The following is a 19074-nucleotide window of genomic DNA, read 5'->3' on the forward strand; positions in this document are numbered from 1 at the left end:
TACTGGAAGAAGGAATCTTTGCCTACATTGCAGGAATGGTTTCTTAAAGTAGCTTATTTGGCGGAAATGGCAAAGATTTCGGTTTTCTTAAAGCAACAAACGCAAGAGAAGTTTCTTGCCGTTTGGGACAAATGGATAAAATTTATACAATTTAGATTGGGTATAAGAAAATATCACATAGCTTTTTCATAAGTTTTATTTTTATATATAGAGAATGTTATATATAGATATTTTTTTATATATATATAAATATAAATTTTTTAATTTAATTTCTTATCTTTATTTGTTAATTTTTAACTAAGCCTATATTCTGCTCTGGGAAGCTCAGGGGGGGGGAAGGGAGGGTGTTTGTGAGGGGTGGGGGATGGGGTTTTTTTTTTATATGTGATGTTTAGTTTTTTTCTGTATATGTTGTTTTTTGTTTTGTATTGTTTTTGTCTTTTTGTAAAATTTATAAAACTTTCAATAAAAAAAAAAGCATTTCATTTGTAAATGGTGCTTCTAAGGAAGAAACACTGATATTTACAAATCCAATTTGTATGAATATGTGTCTGATTGACAGTGCTTGTGTCTTAAATTAAAAAAAAATAAGGCATGCTGTATAAATACTAGTTTCAGGGGTTAAAGTTGCTTACAAATAGATTTTTTTTTTTTTTATTAAAAGTTTTATAAATTTTACAAAAAAGGAAAAATAATACAAAACAAGAGACAACATATACAGAAAAATGAAACTAAACAATACATATATTAAAAAAAAAAAAACCCCATCCCCCAACCCTCCCCCCCCAAAAAAAAACCCTCCCTTCCCCCCCCCCTGAGCTTCCCAGAGCAGAATATAGGCTTAAAAAAATAAAAATAAAAATTAAATTAAAAACTTTATATTTATATATATAAAAAAATTATCTATAATATATATGAAAATAAAACTTATGAAAAAACTATATAATATTTTTGTATACCCAATCTAAATTGTATAAATTTTATCCATTTATCCCAAACAGCAAAAAACTTCTCTTGCGTTTGTTGCTTTAAGAAAGCCGAAATCTTTGCCATTTCTGCCAGATAAGCTACTTTAAGAAACCATTCCTGCAATGTAGGCAAAGATTCCTTCTTCCAGTATTGTCCTACTAACAGCCTAGCGGCTGTGATCAAGTTTAACATCAATACAACCTCCTTTGTATCACAATCTGTAACAATACCTAACAAAAATAATTGCGGAGTAAATTTTACCCTCCTTCTAAAAATTCTCTGGATATTCCACCATATTTTAATCCAAAATGCTTTTATCTCTCTGCATGACCACCAAATATGATAATAGGAAGCCTCCTTATAACCACATCTCCAACATTTGGGTTGCACGTCAGGATACATATAAGACATTTTTTGTGGATCAAGGTGCCATCTATAAAACATTTTATAAAAATTCTCCCTTAAGTTCTGTGCTTGAGTAAATTTGACATTTCTGACCCAAATAGTTTCCCAGGTGTCCAATGAAACTGGCTCACCAAAATTCTGCGCCCATCTAATCATACAATCTTTAATTAGTTCCGTTTCTGAGTCCAATTCAACTAAAACCCCATAAATTCTCTTAATGTGGGTTTGTCTTTGATCCTTCAGTTGCTTAATAAGATTTTCATCTTCTCTAAGAAAACCCACCTTACAATCCATCTTCCCTCTATCTAATAGTTGCCTATATTGGAACCAAGAATAAATAAAATTTTCTTGTGCTAACTCTTCCCGTGATTTTAATTGCCAGTTTTGTCCATCCCATTTAAGTAATTGTCTATAAGACACCATATCCATTTTAACCCCTCTTTTTATTCCTTCTATCGCGTGCCAGGGTATAGCCCATAATGGTACTTTAAAATCACTTTTATAATATTTTCTCCAAATCCTAAGTAAAAAAATTCTTAAAATATGAGATTTAAAAGCCCAATCTATTTTTTTATTAAATATTAAATAGGCATGCCACCCATAAAGTAAGTCCCATCCCTCTAAGTAAAGTATCTCAGAATTTGTCAAATTTACCCAATCACTAATTAATGTTAAAACCACCGCATCATAATATAATTTCAAATTTGGTACCTTAAGTCCACCCCTCTCACGGAAGTCTTGCATAATTTTAAACTTAACCCTTGGTTTTTTCCCTGCCCAAATAAATTTGTTGAGACCCTTCTGCCACTCATTTAAATTAATCTCATTTTTCAAAATTGGTAACATTTGAAACAAAAAAAGAAACTTGGGTAGAATATTCATTTTTATCACTGCAATTCTTCCCATGAGGGATAATTGCAACTTTTCCCAATTCTTCAAGTCCTTCTGTACCCTGACCCACAACCTTTCATAATTATTTTTAAATAATTTTGCATTAGAAACAGACAGCATCACCCCCAAATATTTTACCTTATTAACAATCTCAAAACCCGTCAAGTTGACCAAAATCTGCTTCTCCTGACTCGACATATTTTTAGGTAAAATTTTAGTCTTATTTACATTAATCTTAAAACCCGAGACCAAACCATAATGATGAATCAACTGTAATAAGTTTACTACAGAATAATCAGGTTGCGACAAAGTAACAACCAAGTCATCCGCAAAAGCTCTCAACTTATATTCTTTTTTATTAACATATATTCCTTTAATTTCCTGAGACTCTCGAATTTTGATCAATAATATTTCCAATGTTAAAACAAACAACAATGGCGATAAAGGACACCCCTGTCTAGTACCTTTCTCTATTGTAAAAACCTCCGACAAACCTCCATTAACAATAAGTTGTGCCGTTTGTTTTTGATATATTACCGTAAGGGCTTGTAATATCTTTTCACCAAAATTCATTTCTTCCATTACTCTTAACATAAAATGCCAATTCAATTGATCAAATGCTTTTTCAGCATCTAAAAATATGAGCCCTGCAGGAACTTGGTTGTTCTTGTCTAAATATTCTAGTAAATTAATAATTTGTCTGACATTATTTTTCATATACCTTCCTGTTATAAATCCTGATTGATCTTTATGCACAAGATGATGCACCACCCTCATAAGCCTATTTACCAAAATTTTTACAAATATCTTATAATCCACATTTAAAAGAGATATAGGCCTGTAATTTTTTGGTAGGGTAAGATCTTGATCCTCCTTTGGAATCAATGATATAAAAGCACTACGCCATGAAGGAGGAATCTCTAAACCCTGTAAAATACCATTAAAAAGAACATGTAATGGTTGGATCATCTCCTCTATTAGAACTTTGTAATAAACAGCTGTTAACCCATCCGTGCCCGGTGCTTTCCCTAATTTCAATTGTTGAATTGCTGAGGTAATTTCCTCCTTAGTAATTAAACCATTAATTTCATATTTCTGATCCTCAGTCAGTTTAGGAAAACTTGCCTCAGCTAAATATTTATTTATATCTAGCATTTGTACATTAGTAAATTTATATAGGTTTTGATAATAATCCAAAAAAGATTTTTTAATCAATTCCTTCTGAGAAACTAATTTACCCTTATAGTTTATTTTCTCTATTATTCTTTGTCTCTGTTTCTTTCTTAATTGATAAGCCAACCATCTCCCAGGCTTATTGGCATTACAAAATGTATTTTGTTTCATAAATAATAAGTTGGTTGCAGCTTGATCTGCTATCAACATATTAAATTGTGACCTTAATAACTTTACAGATTCTTTAATACTCTCATCAGAAGGATTTAAAATCAAAGCCCTTTCTTTTAATTTAATTTCATCTTCAAGTTCTCTACGTTTCTGAATCTGATTTCGCTTATAAAAATTATTCATTTTTATCAAAACACCGCGCATAAATGCTTTACCTGCGTCCCATACCATTGACATTGAAGTCTCCTTATACATATTCAAAGCAAAATAGTCCTTTAAACACTCCTTTAGTTTTTGAACATTCTTTTCTTGTCTAAACAAATTTTCATTAACTCTCCAGGATCTTCTTTCCTCTTTCTCTTGAATCAGCTCCATCCAAACTGGACTATGATCCGTCAGTGATCTAGAAAAAATCTTTACATTCTTTACTTTATTATACAAGTCCGTGGTAATCAAGAAAAAGTCAATTCTTGAAAAAGATTGGTGTCTATCAGAAAAAAAGGTAAAGTCTCTCTCCTCTTGATTACATTCCCGCCAATAATCCCTTAATTCCCAGTCTTCTTTCATATCAAAAAAGGCTTTAGGTAGCCTTGCTTGTTTAAGAAAAGGAGAGGAACCTTTCTTATCCCTTAGTGTATCTAAGACACCATTCCAATCACCCATTAATACCACTGATCTATAATCAAGCAAAGTTATTTTTTGATGTAACTGTTTATAAAATTGTTCCTGTTGTTGATTTGGAGCGTAAAGTCCAACTATAAGTACTTTCTTACCATATATACCAAGTTCAATCATCACATATCTCCCCTGGGGATCTGATTCTACCAGACAAGCTGGTAGGTTTTGTTTAACATATATAACAACTCCCCCTTTCTTCCCAGGAGCAGGAGATATAAAATGAGATCCCAAACGAGCATTAACTAAATATTTCTGGTCTTTAAGTAAAATATGAGTTTCCTGTAGACAAATAACATCATTGGTATGTTGCTTCAAATAATAAAAGATTTTTTTCCGTTTCTGAGGAGAATTCAATCCATTAACATTCCAGGTCAAAAACTTTGCCATCTCCCTTGGCACGCAGCCTGGAGAAGACACCATCAAAATCTGACAGAGCTGCATGTGTTGCATAACTCTTGGGTCTTGCTCCTCCCACCGGCGGTGAAGCACTTCCAGGAGAACTCTCTTTGGGCTCTTTTTTACGTTGCTCCTTCTCTTTACGCTTATAGGCTGCACGAGTCATCCTCTGCTCTTTAGCCTCCGTCTGGCGTTGCTTTGCCGCTTCTATCATCCCTGCGGAAACCAAATCTAATGCCTCAGATTGCTGCTCAGCTTCCTTACCACTCAAAGATTTCCGACCAGATGAAGTTGAGCCTGCACCCAGGACCGAAGTATAAAAATCTCTAGCTTTATCAACTGTGTTCAATCTGTAGCGTGTCCCAGCATGGCTCAAAACAATACCCATCGGAATTTCCCATCTAAATGGCATCGATCTAGCTTTAAGCTCATTGGTTAAAAAAGCAAAGTCTTTTCTACTTCTTAAAATTTTGGATGGGATTTCCTTTAGAATGATGACATCTTGGGCGGCAATCTGAAATCTTTTGTTGTAAAAAGCTTGTATAATCTCATTCCGCAGGGACTTCTTTGTAAAGTAAATCACCACATCTCTAGGCAAATTCTTCTGCTTAGCAATCCAGGAGTTGAGTCTATAAATTTTTTCCACTTCTCTCTGTAATTCTCCTTTATCCATATCCAAGGCCAGCGCCAGATCAGTAAGGACCACCTCCACCAAATCTTGATTGATATCTTCCTTGAGGCCTCTAATCCTCAGGGCATACTCCATCTGTCTGTACTGAAACATCAAAATATCTTCTTGTGAGGAGTCCACCTTCCTTTCCACGTCTTGAATTTTGTCATCCAAAGAGTCAACTTTGTCTTCCACTTCCTCAAGCCTTGCATCGAGCTTAACCACCACAGTAGCCAAACCTGAAACAGCTGCCAATATATCTTGTCGTAGTTCATTATTATTTTCTTGCAATTTAGACTTTATCCCCGTTATCTCTTCTTTGAGATCAGATTTAATTTCTGATTTAATCTGTGAAACAAATTGATTCATTTCCTCTCTCATTTGAACTACAATCTCTCCCATTATGCCTCTAACCTCTTGTACTGAAAGTCCAGGTAGAGGAGGGGAGGGTGGTGGCTGAGCCGGTGGTACATGTTTAGATTGTTGTTGTAGCTGTGCAGTGGAAGTTATAGGAGAAGAAATAACCTTGGGTATTGAGGAAGGCTGCTGCCTCTTTGAAGCCATTTTAAAAAGCACAATTGTCACTTCCCTTTTCCCTCCAGCCAAAAAGGGAGGAGGAAAAAAAAAGAAAAAAAATAAAAAATTTTTAAAAAAAGACAAACTATAGTCATTAAAAGTCCAGAGTAAATCCAAAGAATAAGTAGTAAAAGAGCAAACAGTTCAAAAGAAAAAATTCTAAACCAAAAGCAAAAGCAAAAGCAAAAAACAGTCCTTAGAAAGGGAAAGTAAAACAAAAGAGAAAGGAAAAAAAACTCCGACACTTTCAAAACGCCATCTTAAATCCTTTCACTAGTATAACAAAGAAAAGGAGGAAAAATAGTAAAAATCAAAAGATAAAAAAATAAACACCTAAAATATAACAAAAAATCCTTTAAACTGCTCCGTCCGTTTAAAAATTACTCACCAAAATGCTGTAAACACGGAGATAGAAGCGGCGGTTTCTTTTGCTTCCTAGGAAGCAAAAACAGCTGGGAGGCGGAGATCAGCAAGAGCTCCGAGGGAACACTCCTTCCACCCCCTCTAGAAATAAATCCAGAGGGGGTTCAGGGGTTCTACCTCTACTCTTGCGTTCTCTGTCCCTTCCCTTTGCCCGGGAAGGGATTTCTGAGCCGCGGGCCAGCTGATGCGCGCTGCGCTCCGCGGCTCTAACACTTCCCCAGCTGGACGGCTAAAAGCTAGCCGCCATCGCCGTCGCCTCCCACCGGAAGCTCCTCTCAAATAGATTTTTAAAACTTCAGTACAGGTTAGAATTTTTGCTCAACCAATCAGTCAGGCTAACTGAACCTCATGGGTCTACATTTGTGCTAAATGTTGTTTTTCAAGGCTATATTCATTACTTTTTCATTAGTTATAGTGGAAGAAATTAATAAAAATCCAATTCTGATGTTGGTGTACTATGTCCCTGCCTCATTTCTTAAGAGATATTTCATGAATGAGGAGATTTTCCATATGATACATCTAAAATATTTCTGCCTGACTTCTGAGAGGCCTTTGAGTCTTAGCCTTGGGGAATTATCTCCCGGCCTATAGATATGAATAGAGAACTTTAAAGCAGAGAGCAGCACAGGGTACTCTTGATAGAAAGGGCAATGAAATAATGAACTGAAATGAAAAGAATGTGATTAGCAACAGTGACTTTAGCTACCCAGAGATTTTTGAATTCTCTATTCCAAGCTGGAAGTAAGCAATTTAATCCTTATTTTACTTAGGCCCTGTATATTTGGGATGGATGAGTAATAAACAACACCTCATTTAGTCAATGTATAATGATTTTCTAATATTTGAAGGACACCTTTTTAGCATCTGTAAATGGAAATGTCTATGGAGATTCTCAATTATCCAGGTCATGGTTGTTCCAAAGGTGCTTTTTTCAAGAGGCAACTGGACTTTGTTTTTCCTTGAAAAAGTTTCACTTCTCATTTAAGAAGCTTCTTCAGCTCCAGAACTGTTTTTTTTTTTTTTACTGTTTTTCTTTTTTGCTTTTTTATTCAGGGGTTTTCTCTAGAACAAAATACTATCAGGATGCTCTTAAGCAGCTTCAAGCAGATCCCTTAGCCCTAGAAGCACTTGGTGCTCCCCCTCTGAAAGTTCACTACATCAGCTTGAGAGACAAGAGCAACTACGTTGATAAGTCAACAGCTCAGGTAACCAGCAGATGCATTAAGAGCTGATGGGGAAGTAAGGAAACAGGAGTCATGACAACAAAAGTTTCAGTTTGACTAGGTTTATATGATGTTTTTAAAGTCAATGCAGAAAATGATACTATGCTGAGTAGCCAGATTTCCAGGATTTTTGAAAATTTGAAATTATTATTGAGCTATTATTTAGTAATTGAAAACAGTAGTACTTGTAGTAGTAATAAAAAATTACCTGTCATATTGATTTTAATGTCCCTAAATTTGCAAAAGATTACCTTTGCGCAGTATACATTTTATGGCAGTACTTCCATGACTTTTAATTCTTTGGCTAGGACCCAAATCATTGGATTCAACACTCAGTTGATATTAATTTGATTAGAAAATTAACAATAACAATAATAGCCAAAGTATATGAAAATCATTTGCAGTTGTAGGAAAATGAAATTGGTTCTTTAAACATAACTTGTCCATCCCAAAAGGAAGATTTTAGGTACAACTGAATTGGAAGTGCACCAGTGCTGAGATTCACCACTCAGTGGTAGAATATATGTTTGCATTTAAAAAATCCTGGCCTATGTCCCCTAGTAATTTCTTTTTTAAAAAAAAAAATTCAAAGCAAGCTATTTTTCTTAGGTCTCAGGAATTTTGTGAGTAGACTTTAGTCAATAAATTCATTCTATATAAGACTAATTTGGCTTTAACTGATATGGATGGATAATTTGCAAATGGGAAGAACCTCTCTGTCTATATCTCTAGATATCCATGTGATGAAGTAGGTGCTGATTTGACTAGATCAGAATTCAAGAATGAGGATTTTTATTCCTCCAAATGTTTCTGAACTCCCTATCAGCTGTGTTAATTATGGCTGTTAAACATTTGGAAACAACTCGATGAAGACACGATTCCCACCATTAATCTGAAAGATTTAAAAATCTTCATATAGTCTTCCATTTATGACTGCAGTTGGAATCAGAATTTCTATTACTAAGCAAGGTGGTTGTTAAGTGAATTGCGCCTGAGTTTATGACCTTTTTTGTCTTGGCTGTTAAGCAAATCACTGAAGTTGTTACATGAATTTGGCTTCCTCCATTGACTTTGCTTGTCAGAAGCCAGCTAGGAAGGTCGTAAAGGCAATCAGATGACCCTGGAATGCTGCAATATCTTAAATACACATTGGTTGCCAAGCACTCAAATTTTGATCATGTGACCATAAGGATGCTGCAAAAGTTGTACGTGTGAAAACCTTTTTTCAGTGCCATTGTAACTTTGAACAATTGCTAAATGAATAAGTCAAGGATTATCTATACAGTTTTTGTAGCATTGGAAGTCCTCACTGCAGTCATGAAAAGTGCTCCATTTTGGGGTTATGTATTATAGTGAAAAAAGTGGGAAAGGATAGATAGATAGATAGATAGATAGATAGATAGATAGATAGATAGATAGATAGATAGATAGATAGATAGATAGATAGATAAAAAGAAAAAGAAGAAAGGAAGTCTGTAGTTCAGCCAGCTAAAGAATTAGTGTGCATATAAACTTGGTGTGTACATGTATAAAGAAGTGCCAAATTGAATGAAGATAACTTTTGCTTAAGACTTTTCAGACACTAGATTTTAAATCTGCATTAAGAGTGTTACCTTCAAAAAGATTCACATTTGTGAAAGTTCACCAAAAGGATTTATTTTATAGGTAAAAATACCACTATCTGGAAAAAAGTCAGGTGGTTATCTTCATGTTATTTCAGAAATGGATTTTTCTCTCAACAGGTAAGTTTTAAAAGATAGTGTTTTAAAAAATATTGGATATTTGAACAATCATACTGTGTATGATAGTTATTCTACATTAAATAATGTACTATATTTAATAGCTTTAGAACAGATATTGCAGTTTGATTAAAAAATGGGTAATGAAACTGATAAAATTCAGAACTGTGTATATCTTGCAATCTATTTCTATATCAACCAGTACAAAATGCTGATGTAAATAAAGACATGTTGTTAATTGGATTGCTAATATAGACTTCCAAAAGTGTTTCATGTAGTAGTCTACTACATCCATCTACTAGCATAGGTTCTCACTGGTTTGCATCTAGACTGTATAGTTTCCCCAGATAGTAGGTATTTATCCATTGGGAACCAGATTGGGCAATACAAAAATAAGTATTTTTTAAAAAAATATTAATTCATTAGGAGTATCAACAATTTAAAGCTTTTCTGTAAAATTAATGCCTTATCCTTAATAGTATTTACCTAAATAACCTAAAACAAATGATGTATTGGGAGGATTGCAGCAATGAATTATTCTAGATTAAAATCTTAACTATTATATTTCTACCATGTTCAATTATATCATTTCTAACAAATTTTTCTGTTAGCTGGAATCTACAGGAGGTCACGCTACAGCTCTGCAATGGCCACAGAATTCCGGTGTATGTTTCTTCTATGAAGACTGTTTCTAGATAAAAAGATGTAATATATAGAACTGAGTTGTTGTCGTCATCCATCATCATCATCATCATTTTATTATTATATTTGTATTAGAATATTCAAATTCCATAAACAATCTAACCAACATCCAAAACATATGAATCATTTATTATTTAAAGTTTAAGGCTGCTTGCCTTCAGAACTACTCTGAATGGCTTACAATTACAAATGTAAAAGAAATGTAAAATAAAATTACATATGTTAGAGATAAGAATGTAGTTGTACAGAAGACACAGTAAAAAAAAGCACATGGGGATGAAGTTGACCATCATCCTTGCAGAAAGTCAAAAGGATAGAAGCTATGTAGTGGAAATATAATTCCAATGGGCAGGAGCCATCACTGAGGAGGTACACTTCCTGAATGCCACAAAGTGACACTGCTTAACTGACTCTTTGGGGTTTAGACTAAAACAACTGAAGGCATATAAAGGCATATTTAGATTTTAATTGGCTTGTATTTTTATATACTGAATGGTTTTAAAATAATTTACATGTATTCCCCAGGTATTAGGGCTGTGAATGCTTAAAAATAATTTGAGATTAATGTTTCATACTTGTCTAAGCACAGCACCTGTCTACTATTCATTGAAGCAACTATGATTTTCTGCAGTGTTCTCTGGGAGCCTGAAAAAAGATACTAAATCATATTAATGAGATAGGATATTAAAATTGTTAACTATTTTTCTCAGCTGATGTGGGAACTTGAAAGAGGAATGACTGCTTTAATTAGTAGCCAAAAAGTGCTGTACTCCTATATTTTTGTAAGATCCAAAATGTTTTCTCTAATAATTTTTGATTTCAGGTGTCTTATAAATGAGCCAGTGTGGTTTAGCAGGCAATGTGTTAGAGCAGGAGATTCTCCAGTATGACGAGTGCAGAATCCACCAATGGGTTCTGCTTGTCTTCTGCCTGTAGACTAAGTCAGCCAAATTTTTGCTCTGCCTCTCCTCCTGAGATGCCCCTTTCCCAGTCTTGACTTAGTCTCAAGCCCGGACAAACAGGTTTTTCTTGGCTCCAGACTTAAAGGACTTTAAATCAGGTTGTATGCTTCTATTAATTTCACCCAAAGGGGGGGGAGCGAAGGACAATTGGAGATACACCCCTCCCTGCCTTTTTCATTGTAGCAAATTCATTGTGGCAAATTACAGCGCAGCCACGAGGCTTGCCTTTAGGACAGCCGATCCCAGAGGGTGAACAAAGAGCCGGACGCCATTTTGGCTCTGCATGGGCTCCAGGATCAAGGAAGGATTCACCATCACCATCCCCCTCCACACCTCCAACTACAGGGATCACCTTAGTTCCCCTCCTTCTGGAACAGCAAGGATTTTAAAATCTAAGCAGTCACAGGGACCGGGATTCCGCGGGATTCCCCGAAGTCTACCGAAGCTCAGATCTCCCGTGGCTCTACCTTTTAGTCCAGCTGAATAGCTCTCTCTCTCTCTCTCTCTCTCTCTCTCTCTCTCTCTCTCTCTCTCTCTCTCTCTCTCAAGCTCAAGCTCAGCCGGTCAGCAGGGAGCTTTAAATTGCCACACGCCTTTCTTTTGTTTTCCTGGAGCTCAGCCAGCAGGCAGAGAGCAAGGAGGCTTCTAATGAGCTCGGGGGACTCAGCCGAGCTGAGGAAATCTATTCAAGGTCAGAATCTTCCTCCACTATCCCTAGCCTCCATCCAAAAATATTAAACATTAAATATTGAAAAAATAAATAAAATAAAAAATAAAATAAAATAACTGCAAGGCTCAGTCCAGATCGGCCCAGGACTACAATTCACAAGGCCTCCTCTCTCAGACTTGCATCGGGATATATCCCATTGACAAATGGCAGACACAAACACTATCCAGTCAGAGCAGGAAGCCTCCATTAGCCCCCCTGATCATAAGAGGCAAAAATCTTCCAAGCAGGAGGCGGCTGGCAGGATCAAAGCCAGGGCAATATCTGGTAAAAGACCTTCTAAGACAGTGGATAGGGAGGCCAAACGTTGTCACCAGGCTCTGGAAAAACAGTTTTCTAGAGCTGAGAAGAGGCAAAGCTCAGTGGAGGAAGGACTAGAACCATCTAGTTACAAGGAGGAGGAAATATTCGATCCGAGAAGGCCTAGTCAGGAACCTCTGGAAGCAGAGGCTGACACAGAGCAGGGGAGCGGATCTCCCCTATGTGAGGAGCCTGGAGGTTCGGGGACGGAAACAGGCACCTGTATTTCAGACAATCATGGAGCAGTCTCAGGCTGTCGCTCAGACCATGGCCTCTTCAAGATACCATCGCTCCAGAACAGGGTCTGTGGCTTCAAAGGGTGGCTCCCATCTTTCCCAAGAGGAAGCCTCTGTGTATCAGGACTCAATTTCCCCCTCCCGGTCCTCCAGAAGCAGGAGGTCTCCTGCGGAGGACCATGAGCTGATGGATCAGGGGCTGTCAGAGGAAGGGGATGTATCCCAAGTTCCTCCACCTTCATGGGCCTCTTTAACCCGTCTCTTTTCAAACCCCTGCTTCACAAGGCCAGCAGCACTGCGAAGATCTAGAGAGCTTTGCTTCCTCAGAAGGGATCTTCAACTAGTCAGGTAACGAACAACGAGGTGTTTTCACAGCCCATTTACACACAATTTATCCCCTGCCCCCCTCTCTTCTTTGATTCAGTTCAGAATAACATAGGGGCACCGGAGTCTTTCCTCCCAATGGGGGGGACAGACAGGAAAATGTTCAACATAGATCCGGCACTGTCGGAGATAATAGAGGTTCTGACAATAGATGAACCCATAGCTGCTCTTTTTTCTCCATCCACGATACCTGGGGATGCGGTGGAGGCCCTGAAATCAGAAAATAAGAAGATGGACCTCACCTTCCGCAGGGCACACCAGGCCTCAGCGTGGGCAATCAAGGCAGCCATATCTACATCCTTTTTCGCTAGGACTTCACTACTCTGGCTGCGCCAACTCCAGGCGAGTATCTCACCGGAGGAGAGAACCCACAAGAACTTAAGAAGGTTAGTGGCGGCAGCGGAGTTCATGTCAGATTCATCCTTGCACACATCAAACTATTCTGCTAGAGCAATAGCGTACAACATCGGAGCACGCAGATTGCTGTGGCTCAAACAGTGGAGAGCCAACATGAAGGCAAAGTGGTGACTGGCGGCAGCCCCCTTCAAGGGCGGCCGTCTTTTTGGTGAGGCCCTTGATCCTTATCTGATAGAGAACAAGGATAAACGCAAGATTCTGGCACACCTGACAAGGAGAATGGAGAGGAGAGTCTCCTCCTACCCCTGCAGACTGTCCTTTCGATCTGACACAGGCACAGAACAAGGTTCCTTTTTTGCCCCTATCAGCCTAGGTCAGACCAACAGGGTGAGAGAACCGGTTCAGAGAACAGTTCCAATCAAAGCGGCCCTTTCAGGGAGCGGGAGGTCGCCCCTACTGAATATTCAAGTGACGGTGGGGAGGACTTCCCCATTGGTGGCAGGTTAGCTCTCTTCGCTCACAAATGGCAAGCCACCACCATGGACCTCTGGGTACTAAATACCGTCAGATTCGATCTCTCACTAGAATTCATTTCATCCCCCTGAACCACTTCATTCCTTGTCCATCTCCAAATGATCCAACCAAAAGGAACCTTATAAAGGAGGCCATCCAGCATCTACTGGACATCCAGGCCATAGAACTGGTAGAGAAAGACCAGTGGGGACAGGGATTCTATTCCATCTTGTTCATAGTCCCAAAGAGTTTGGGGGGGGGGGGTGGAGAGCAATCCTAGACTTAAAAAGCCTCAACAGACACTTGGCTTACAGAAAGTTCAAAATGCAAACCCTACAGTCAATATTAGCAAGCATCAGAAAGGGAGACCTCCTGATGTCCATAGATCTGACAGAGGCCTTCACATTCCCATATTTCCGGAACACCGGAGGTTTCTCAGATTCTGCCACACAGGGCAGCATTTTCAATACAGGGCCCTGCCTTTTGGACTTTCTTCAGCTCCCAGAGTATTCACAAAGGTACATCTGCGAACAATTCCTGTGGGTATTCAATGTTATCTGGATGACATTCTCATCCAGTCTTTGTCAGACAGCATAGTCAGACCTAGCACTAACCCTAACAACCTTTCAGGAACACGGTTTCTCAGTAAATTTCCAAAAGAGTCAGACGGTCCCATCGACCCATCTTTTACATCCTGGAGCTTTGATAGACACACTCCAGTGCAGGGTCTACCTCTCTCGAGATCGTCAAGACAGCATTCGAACCATGGTCAAATTGGTTTGAAAGAAGCAAGCCACAACACTGGCCACACTCTCCCAATTACTAGGAAAGATGATTTCATGCCTTGCAGTCGTGCCCTGGGCATGACTACACTCCAGAGATCTGCAGTGGTTCCTACTCCCATTCCAAAAGAGGAGAATGAGCTCATCCAACCAAAGAATAAAGATACCACCAGGGGTCCTGAAATTCCTCCAGTAGTGGGCTTCTCCAGCGCTCAGAAAGAGACACATGTTCAAGAAGACCGACCGGGTCACTCTGACCACGGACACCAGTCTATTCAGCTGGGGAGCACACCTACAATCACAGCTGACACAGAGCCAATGGTCAAGGGAGGACCTAAAACACAACATAAACTGGTTAGAGCTCAGAGCCATTCACCTAGCCCTTCGCCATTTTCACAACACAGTAGCAGATCAGCATGTCATGGTTCTCATGGACAATGTGGTGGCCAAAACCCATGGCAATCGACGGGGGCACGCGATCCAGGGCTGTCATGACCAAAGCACAGGCGCTGGGAACCTGGGCAGAAAGCAACCTAGCCTCCCTCAAAGCCAAGCACATATCAGGAGAAGCAAATCATCAGGCGGATTTCCTAAGCAGGGCAACGATAGACCACTCAGAGTGGAGTCTGCACCCTGCTCTCTTCAGGGAAACATCAGAGAGATTCAGCCACCCAGTGCTGGACCTATTTGCCAGCCCCAAGAATGCTCAGCTCCCGAGGTTCTTCTCCCGCTTTCTATCACCAGGGGCAGAGAGAGCAGATGCACTTCGAGGGCATTGGCCAGAGGGGCTGCTATACGCGTTCCCACCACTTCCTCTGATACAAGCAACCATCAGAAAGATATTGCAGGAACAAGCAGAGGTAATTCTCATTGCACCACATTGGCCAAGACGGCCATGGTTTGCAGACCTCGTAAGTCTCTCTACATCCCCACCATGGAGGATTCCACATGATCAAATCTCCCTCAACCAGGGGGCTCTACTTCATTCAAAGCCACAATGGCTCCAATTAGCCGCCTGGCACTTGAACGGAGCACCCTAGAGGAGGAAACCTTTTCACAAAGAGTCATCAGGACAATCCAGGCCTCTAGAAGGTCTACAACTAACAGACTCTATGACTCCACGTGGAGAAATTATTGCAGCTGGTACACAAAACAGCAGCTAGACCCCTTTAGTATTTTGATTCCGAGGATCTTAGACTACCTAGCAGAGGGCCTGGATAGGGACTAGCGCTCAACACAATTCGCAGACAGCTTTATCTACCATTCTTACCTATGGCAACTCTGAACCACTGGCCAGTGGTACGATCCTTCATTAAGGGCGCAACAAATGACAGTCCACCCGCAGTCCACAGATATCCCTCCTGGGATCTGTCTAAGGTCCTACAGGCAATTACCTTACTCCCATTTGAACCAGTTCGGACCTGCGTCTTACAATACTTGACACTTAAGGTCACCTTTCTAGTTGCTGTTACCTCAGCTAGACACATTTCAGAGTTGGCAGCACTATCAGTTAGAAAGGATCTGTGTATCTTCCACTTGGACAGAGTGGTCCTACGTTTGGACTCTTCCTTCATCCCCAAGTCAATTCCCTGTTTCACAGAACACAGGAGGTAGTGCTACCAGACTTTTGCCCCAAGCCCTCCCATGAATTGGAGTGCAAGTGGCACACCTTAGACGTTCGCAGGGCTTTAAGACGATACATTAAACTGACGGCACCCTTCCGTAAGTTGGAAGCCCTGTTCGTCTCCTTCCACTCTCACACAAGAGGTCAAAGGGTCACAGCTTCCACAATCGGAAGATGGATTAGGAGGTGCATAGCAGAGGCATACAGGGGACAGTCATTAGCAGTCCCCAGGCAAATCACTGCACACTCCACTCGCAGCGCTACCACCTCAGCAGCCTGGGTGACTCAGGCACCGATTGAGGAGATATGCAGGGCGGCGACGTGGGAATCACTTTCCCCCTTTATAAGACACTACAAGTTAGATAGGTTCGCATCTGCGGAGGCCTCCTTTGGCAGGAGAGTCCTCCAGAGTGTAGTTTCAAAGAGTGGGACCCAGACTGACCCCTGCCCATAGGGATAGGGAGGCTTTGGTATGTCCCATTGGTGGATTCTCCACTCGTCATGCTGGAGAAGGGGCGTTGTCTTACCTGAGCACCTTTTCTCGGCATGACGATGGAGAATCCACTCCCACCCTTAGGGCCAGTCAGGTCCTATGCAGGGAGAAGATTGAGCCAACACAAGATTACATAGCCAACAGCTTTCGCTTCAGTCAAGACTGGGAAAGGGGCATCTCAAGAGGAAGAAGACAAGCAGAACCCATTGGTGGATTCTCCATCGTCATGCCAAGAAAAGGCATTCAGGTAAGACAACGCCGCTTCTCAACCATGGAAGCTCATTGAATAATTTTGGGCCAGCATGCTATTTCAGCCCTACCTGCTTCACACAAATGTAATGTAGAAAAACTGGAGGAGACTGTGCTGTATATATTGCCTTGAGTTCTTGAAGGGAGTATACAAATCTAACAAATAAAAATAAATAATTAAAAATAAACAAAAGCTACTTGTCTTCAACACTGCAATACACTGTACAGTCAAAGAATAGGTATAAATTTTTGAAATATAATATTTGGTGTATGGTTCATATTTTTTTTTTTAAAAAAGCTATTCAAATGCTAAAAGTGCAGTGGCTCACCTGATTAGGACATGAGCTAACGATTAGCAGGCTCATGTTTGCAACCTGTTGCTGACATGAGGTGAGGTAAGTTCCCATCATATGCTCTAGCTTCTGCTGACCCAGCAGTTCATAAGCTGGCTACTGCAAGTAGATAGATGGGTACCACATCGGTGGGCATCTTAATGGGTACATGAAAGGAGTCCCCAATTGGGTGTTCCCCAGGCAACGGTGATGTTATTGTTCAATCCTTTAATCAATTGCTCCCAACACCATTGTAGCAGTATTCAGTTGCTATATTGTCATCTGTACCCCTCTTCCACAATTAATAGGCAAGATTTATTATAATAATATGAATTAAGATTTTGAATGCCTAATAAAGACATAGAATATATTAATAAAAAAATTATTCTGAAAGGTTTCTCATTTTCAGGAGAGGTTCAAGTCCAACCCTAACTACCATTAACAGCCTTTTTTGGATTGTGGTGAAATAGAAATATCTTTAATAAATACATTCTGAGTAGTTATGCATCATACAATGTACAGCCCAAAATTTTTGTTGCTAAGTGAATTTTACCCATTTTATGACCTTTCTTGACACAGCTGTTAAGTGAATTACTGCAGTTAAGTTAATAACACAGTTGTTAAGTGAATCTTCCCATTGACTTTGCTTGTCAGAAGGTCACAAAACCAGATCAAATGATCGTGGGATACTAAAACCATTGTAAATATGAACCAATTGACAAGCATCCAAATTTTGATTGACCATAGGGATGCTGCAATGATCCCGTGATAAACAATCATAAATTACTTTTTCAGTGCCATTGTAACTTCAGTCACTAAGTTAATATTTGTAAATCAAGGACTATCTGTATAAGTTTTAGAAGGAGAAATACTGAGTTTTGTGCACTTGAAAATAACATATTTACACAAATGCAGTGTTGCACTTAATATGTATAAGCACATACAAATTGCCCTAAGGGGAAAAAAAATAAAATGTTCGTAAGTGTACTAAATTGGCCAAAATATTGCCATTTTAGGAAGCTTTGTACCTGTCCTCCATGCTAACATCAACCATGTATCGTATTTATAAACATATGTTTAGGTATTCAAGTTTAAATAAACATTTAGTGTACTGATCTCCTAAATTATGTAAAGTTAGTAAAACCTGTCTTACTCAAAGATAGTTCTACAGGCAGACCCACATTTATGTAACAAATTGATATGGCTGTCCATTTCATCGAATAAGCGCAAAGGCTCACATGAACTGGCAATGGGGCACTCGTTCCAGGTCCCTCATGATGAAGGCTCGGGCATTGGGCTCCTGGGTAGAGACCAACCTGCTTTCCATCAGGGCCGAGCATATTTCAGGAGAAGTGAATCGGCAGGCGGACTTCAGCAGGTCAATAGTGGACCATTTGGAATGGCGGTTGCACCCGGATCTCTTCAAGGAGATCACAGACAGGTTTGCCATCCGATTGTAGACCTGTTTGCCTCACCGGAGAATGCTCAACTTCCAGATTCTTTTCACGCTTCTCTCAAGGAGTGGAGGGGATGGATGCTCTACGCAGCCCATGGCCACAGAGCCTATTGTATGCCTTTCCTCCTCTCCCTCTGCTTCCAGCAGTTGTCAGGAAGATCCAAGATATGAGCAAGAGCTCAAGCAAGTCAGCTGACAAGCAGGCCGATCGCTTGCACCAGGCCCTGGAGAAGCAAATATCTCTGGCTCAATGATTGTCAGCTGGGGAAGGGTGCAAATCACCACTTCCCCCACTTGCAGCTCCCGCAATGGACTCACAATCGCTTACTTCACATGGGAGCGAGAGCTTCAGCAGGTCTTAGTACAGAACTTTGGTCAGGGAGGTCCACCCCTCTTTGGGGAGGAACTCAAGCCACCAGGCCCCTCCACGGAACCTACAGCGACCTTCACCCCGACTGCAGCAGGGCTTCATTCTTCACAGGATCCCTCCTTTGCTGATCAGCTGCAGGCCATGATATCACAAGCAGTCCTTCAAGCGATGGCCTCGTCGATTCATCAACAACCTTTATCCCTGCCAAGATCGTCATCAGTGCCAACCATCTCAACACGGCCCACACTGCTCAATCACCTTAGTGCCATCTCA

The 19074-nt window shown here is 39.8% G+C and overlaps 1 protein-coding gene across 1 annotated transcript in view; it reads left to right on the forward strand.

Annotated features, from left to right (window-relative positions):
- The window catches only part of LOC120305227 (cytochrome c oxidase assembly factor 1 homolog), a 39376-nt gene extending 22471 nt beyond the window's left edge, over nucleotides 1-16905 (forward strand). Inside the window, exons 3-5 of the mRNA XM_039336690.1 lie at nucleotides 7406-7557; nucleotides 9241-9317; nucleotides 9926-16905. Coding sequence (XP_039192624.1) covers nucleotides 7406-7557; nucleotides 9241-9317; nucleotides 9926-10013 — 317 coding nt within the window. The 3' untranslated portion in view covers nucleotides 10014-16905. The remainder of the gene's footprint in view (nucleotides 1-7405; nucleotides 7558-9240; nucleotides 9318-9925) is intronic.
- Nucleotides 16906-19074: the final 2169 nt, after the last annotated feature.

This window comes from Crotalus tigris, unplaced genomic scaffold, assembly GCF_016545835.1.
Source record: "Crotalus tigris isolate CLP2741 ecotype Arizona unplaced genomic scaffold, ASM1654583v1 scf7180000017666.379230911805:20528666, whole genome shotgun sequence".
Classification (NCBI taxonomy): Eukaryota; Metazoa; Chordata; class Lepidosauria; order Squamata; family Viperidae; genus Crotalus; species Crotalus tigris.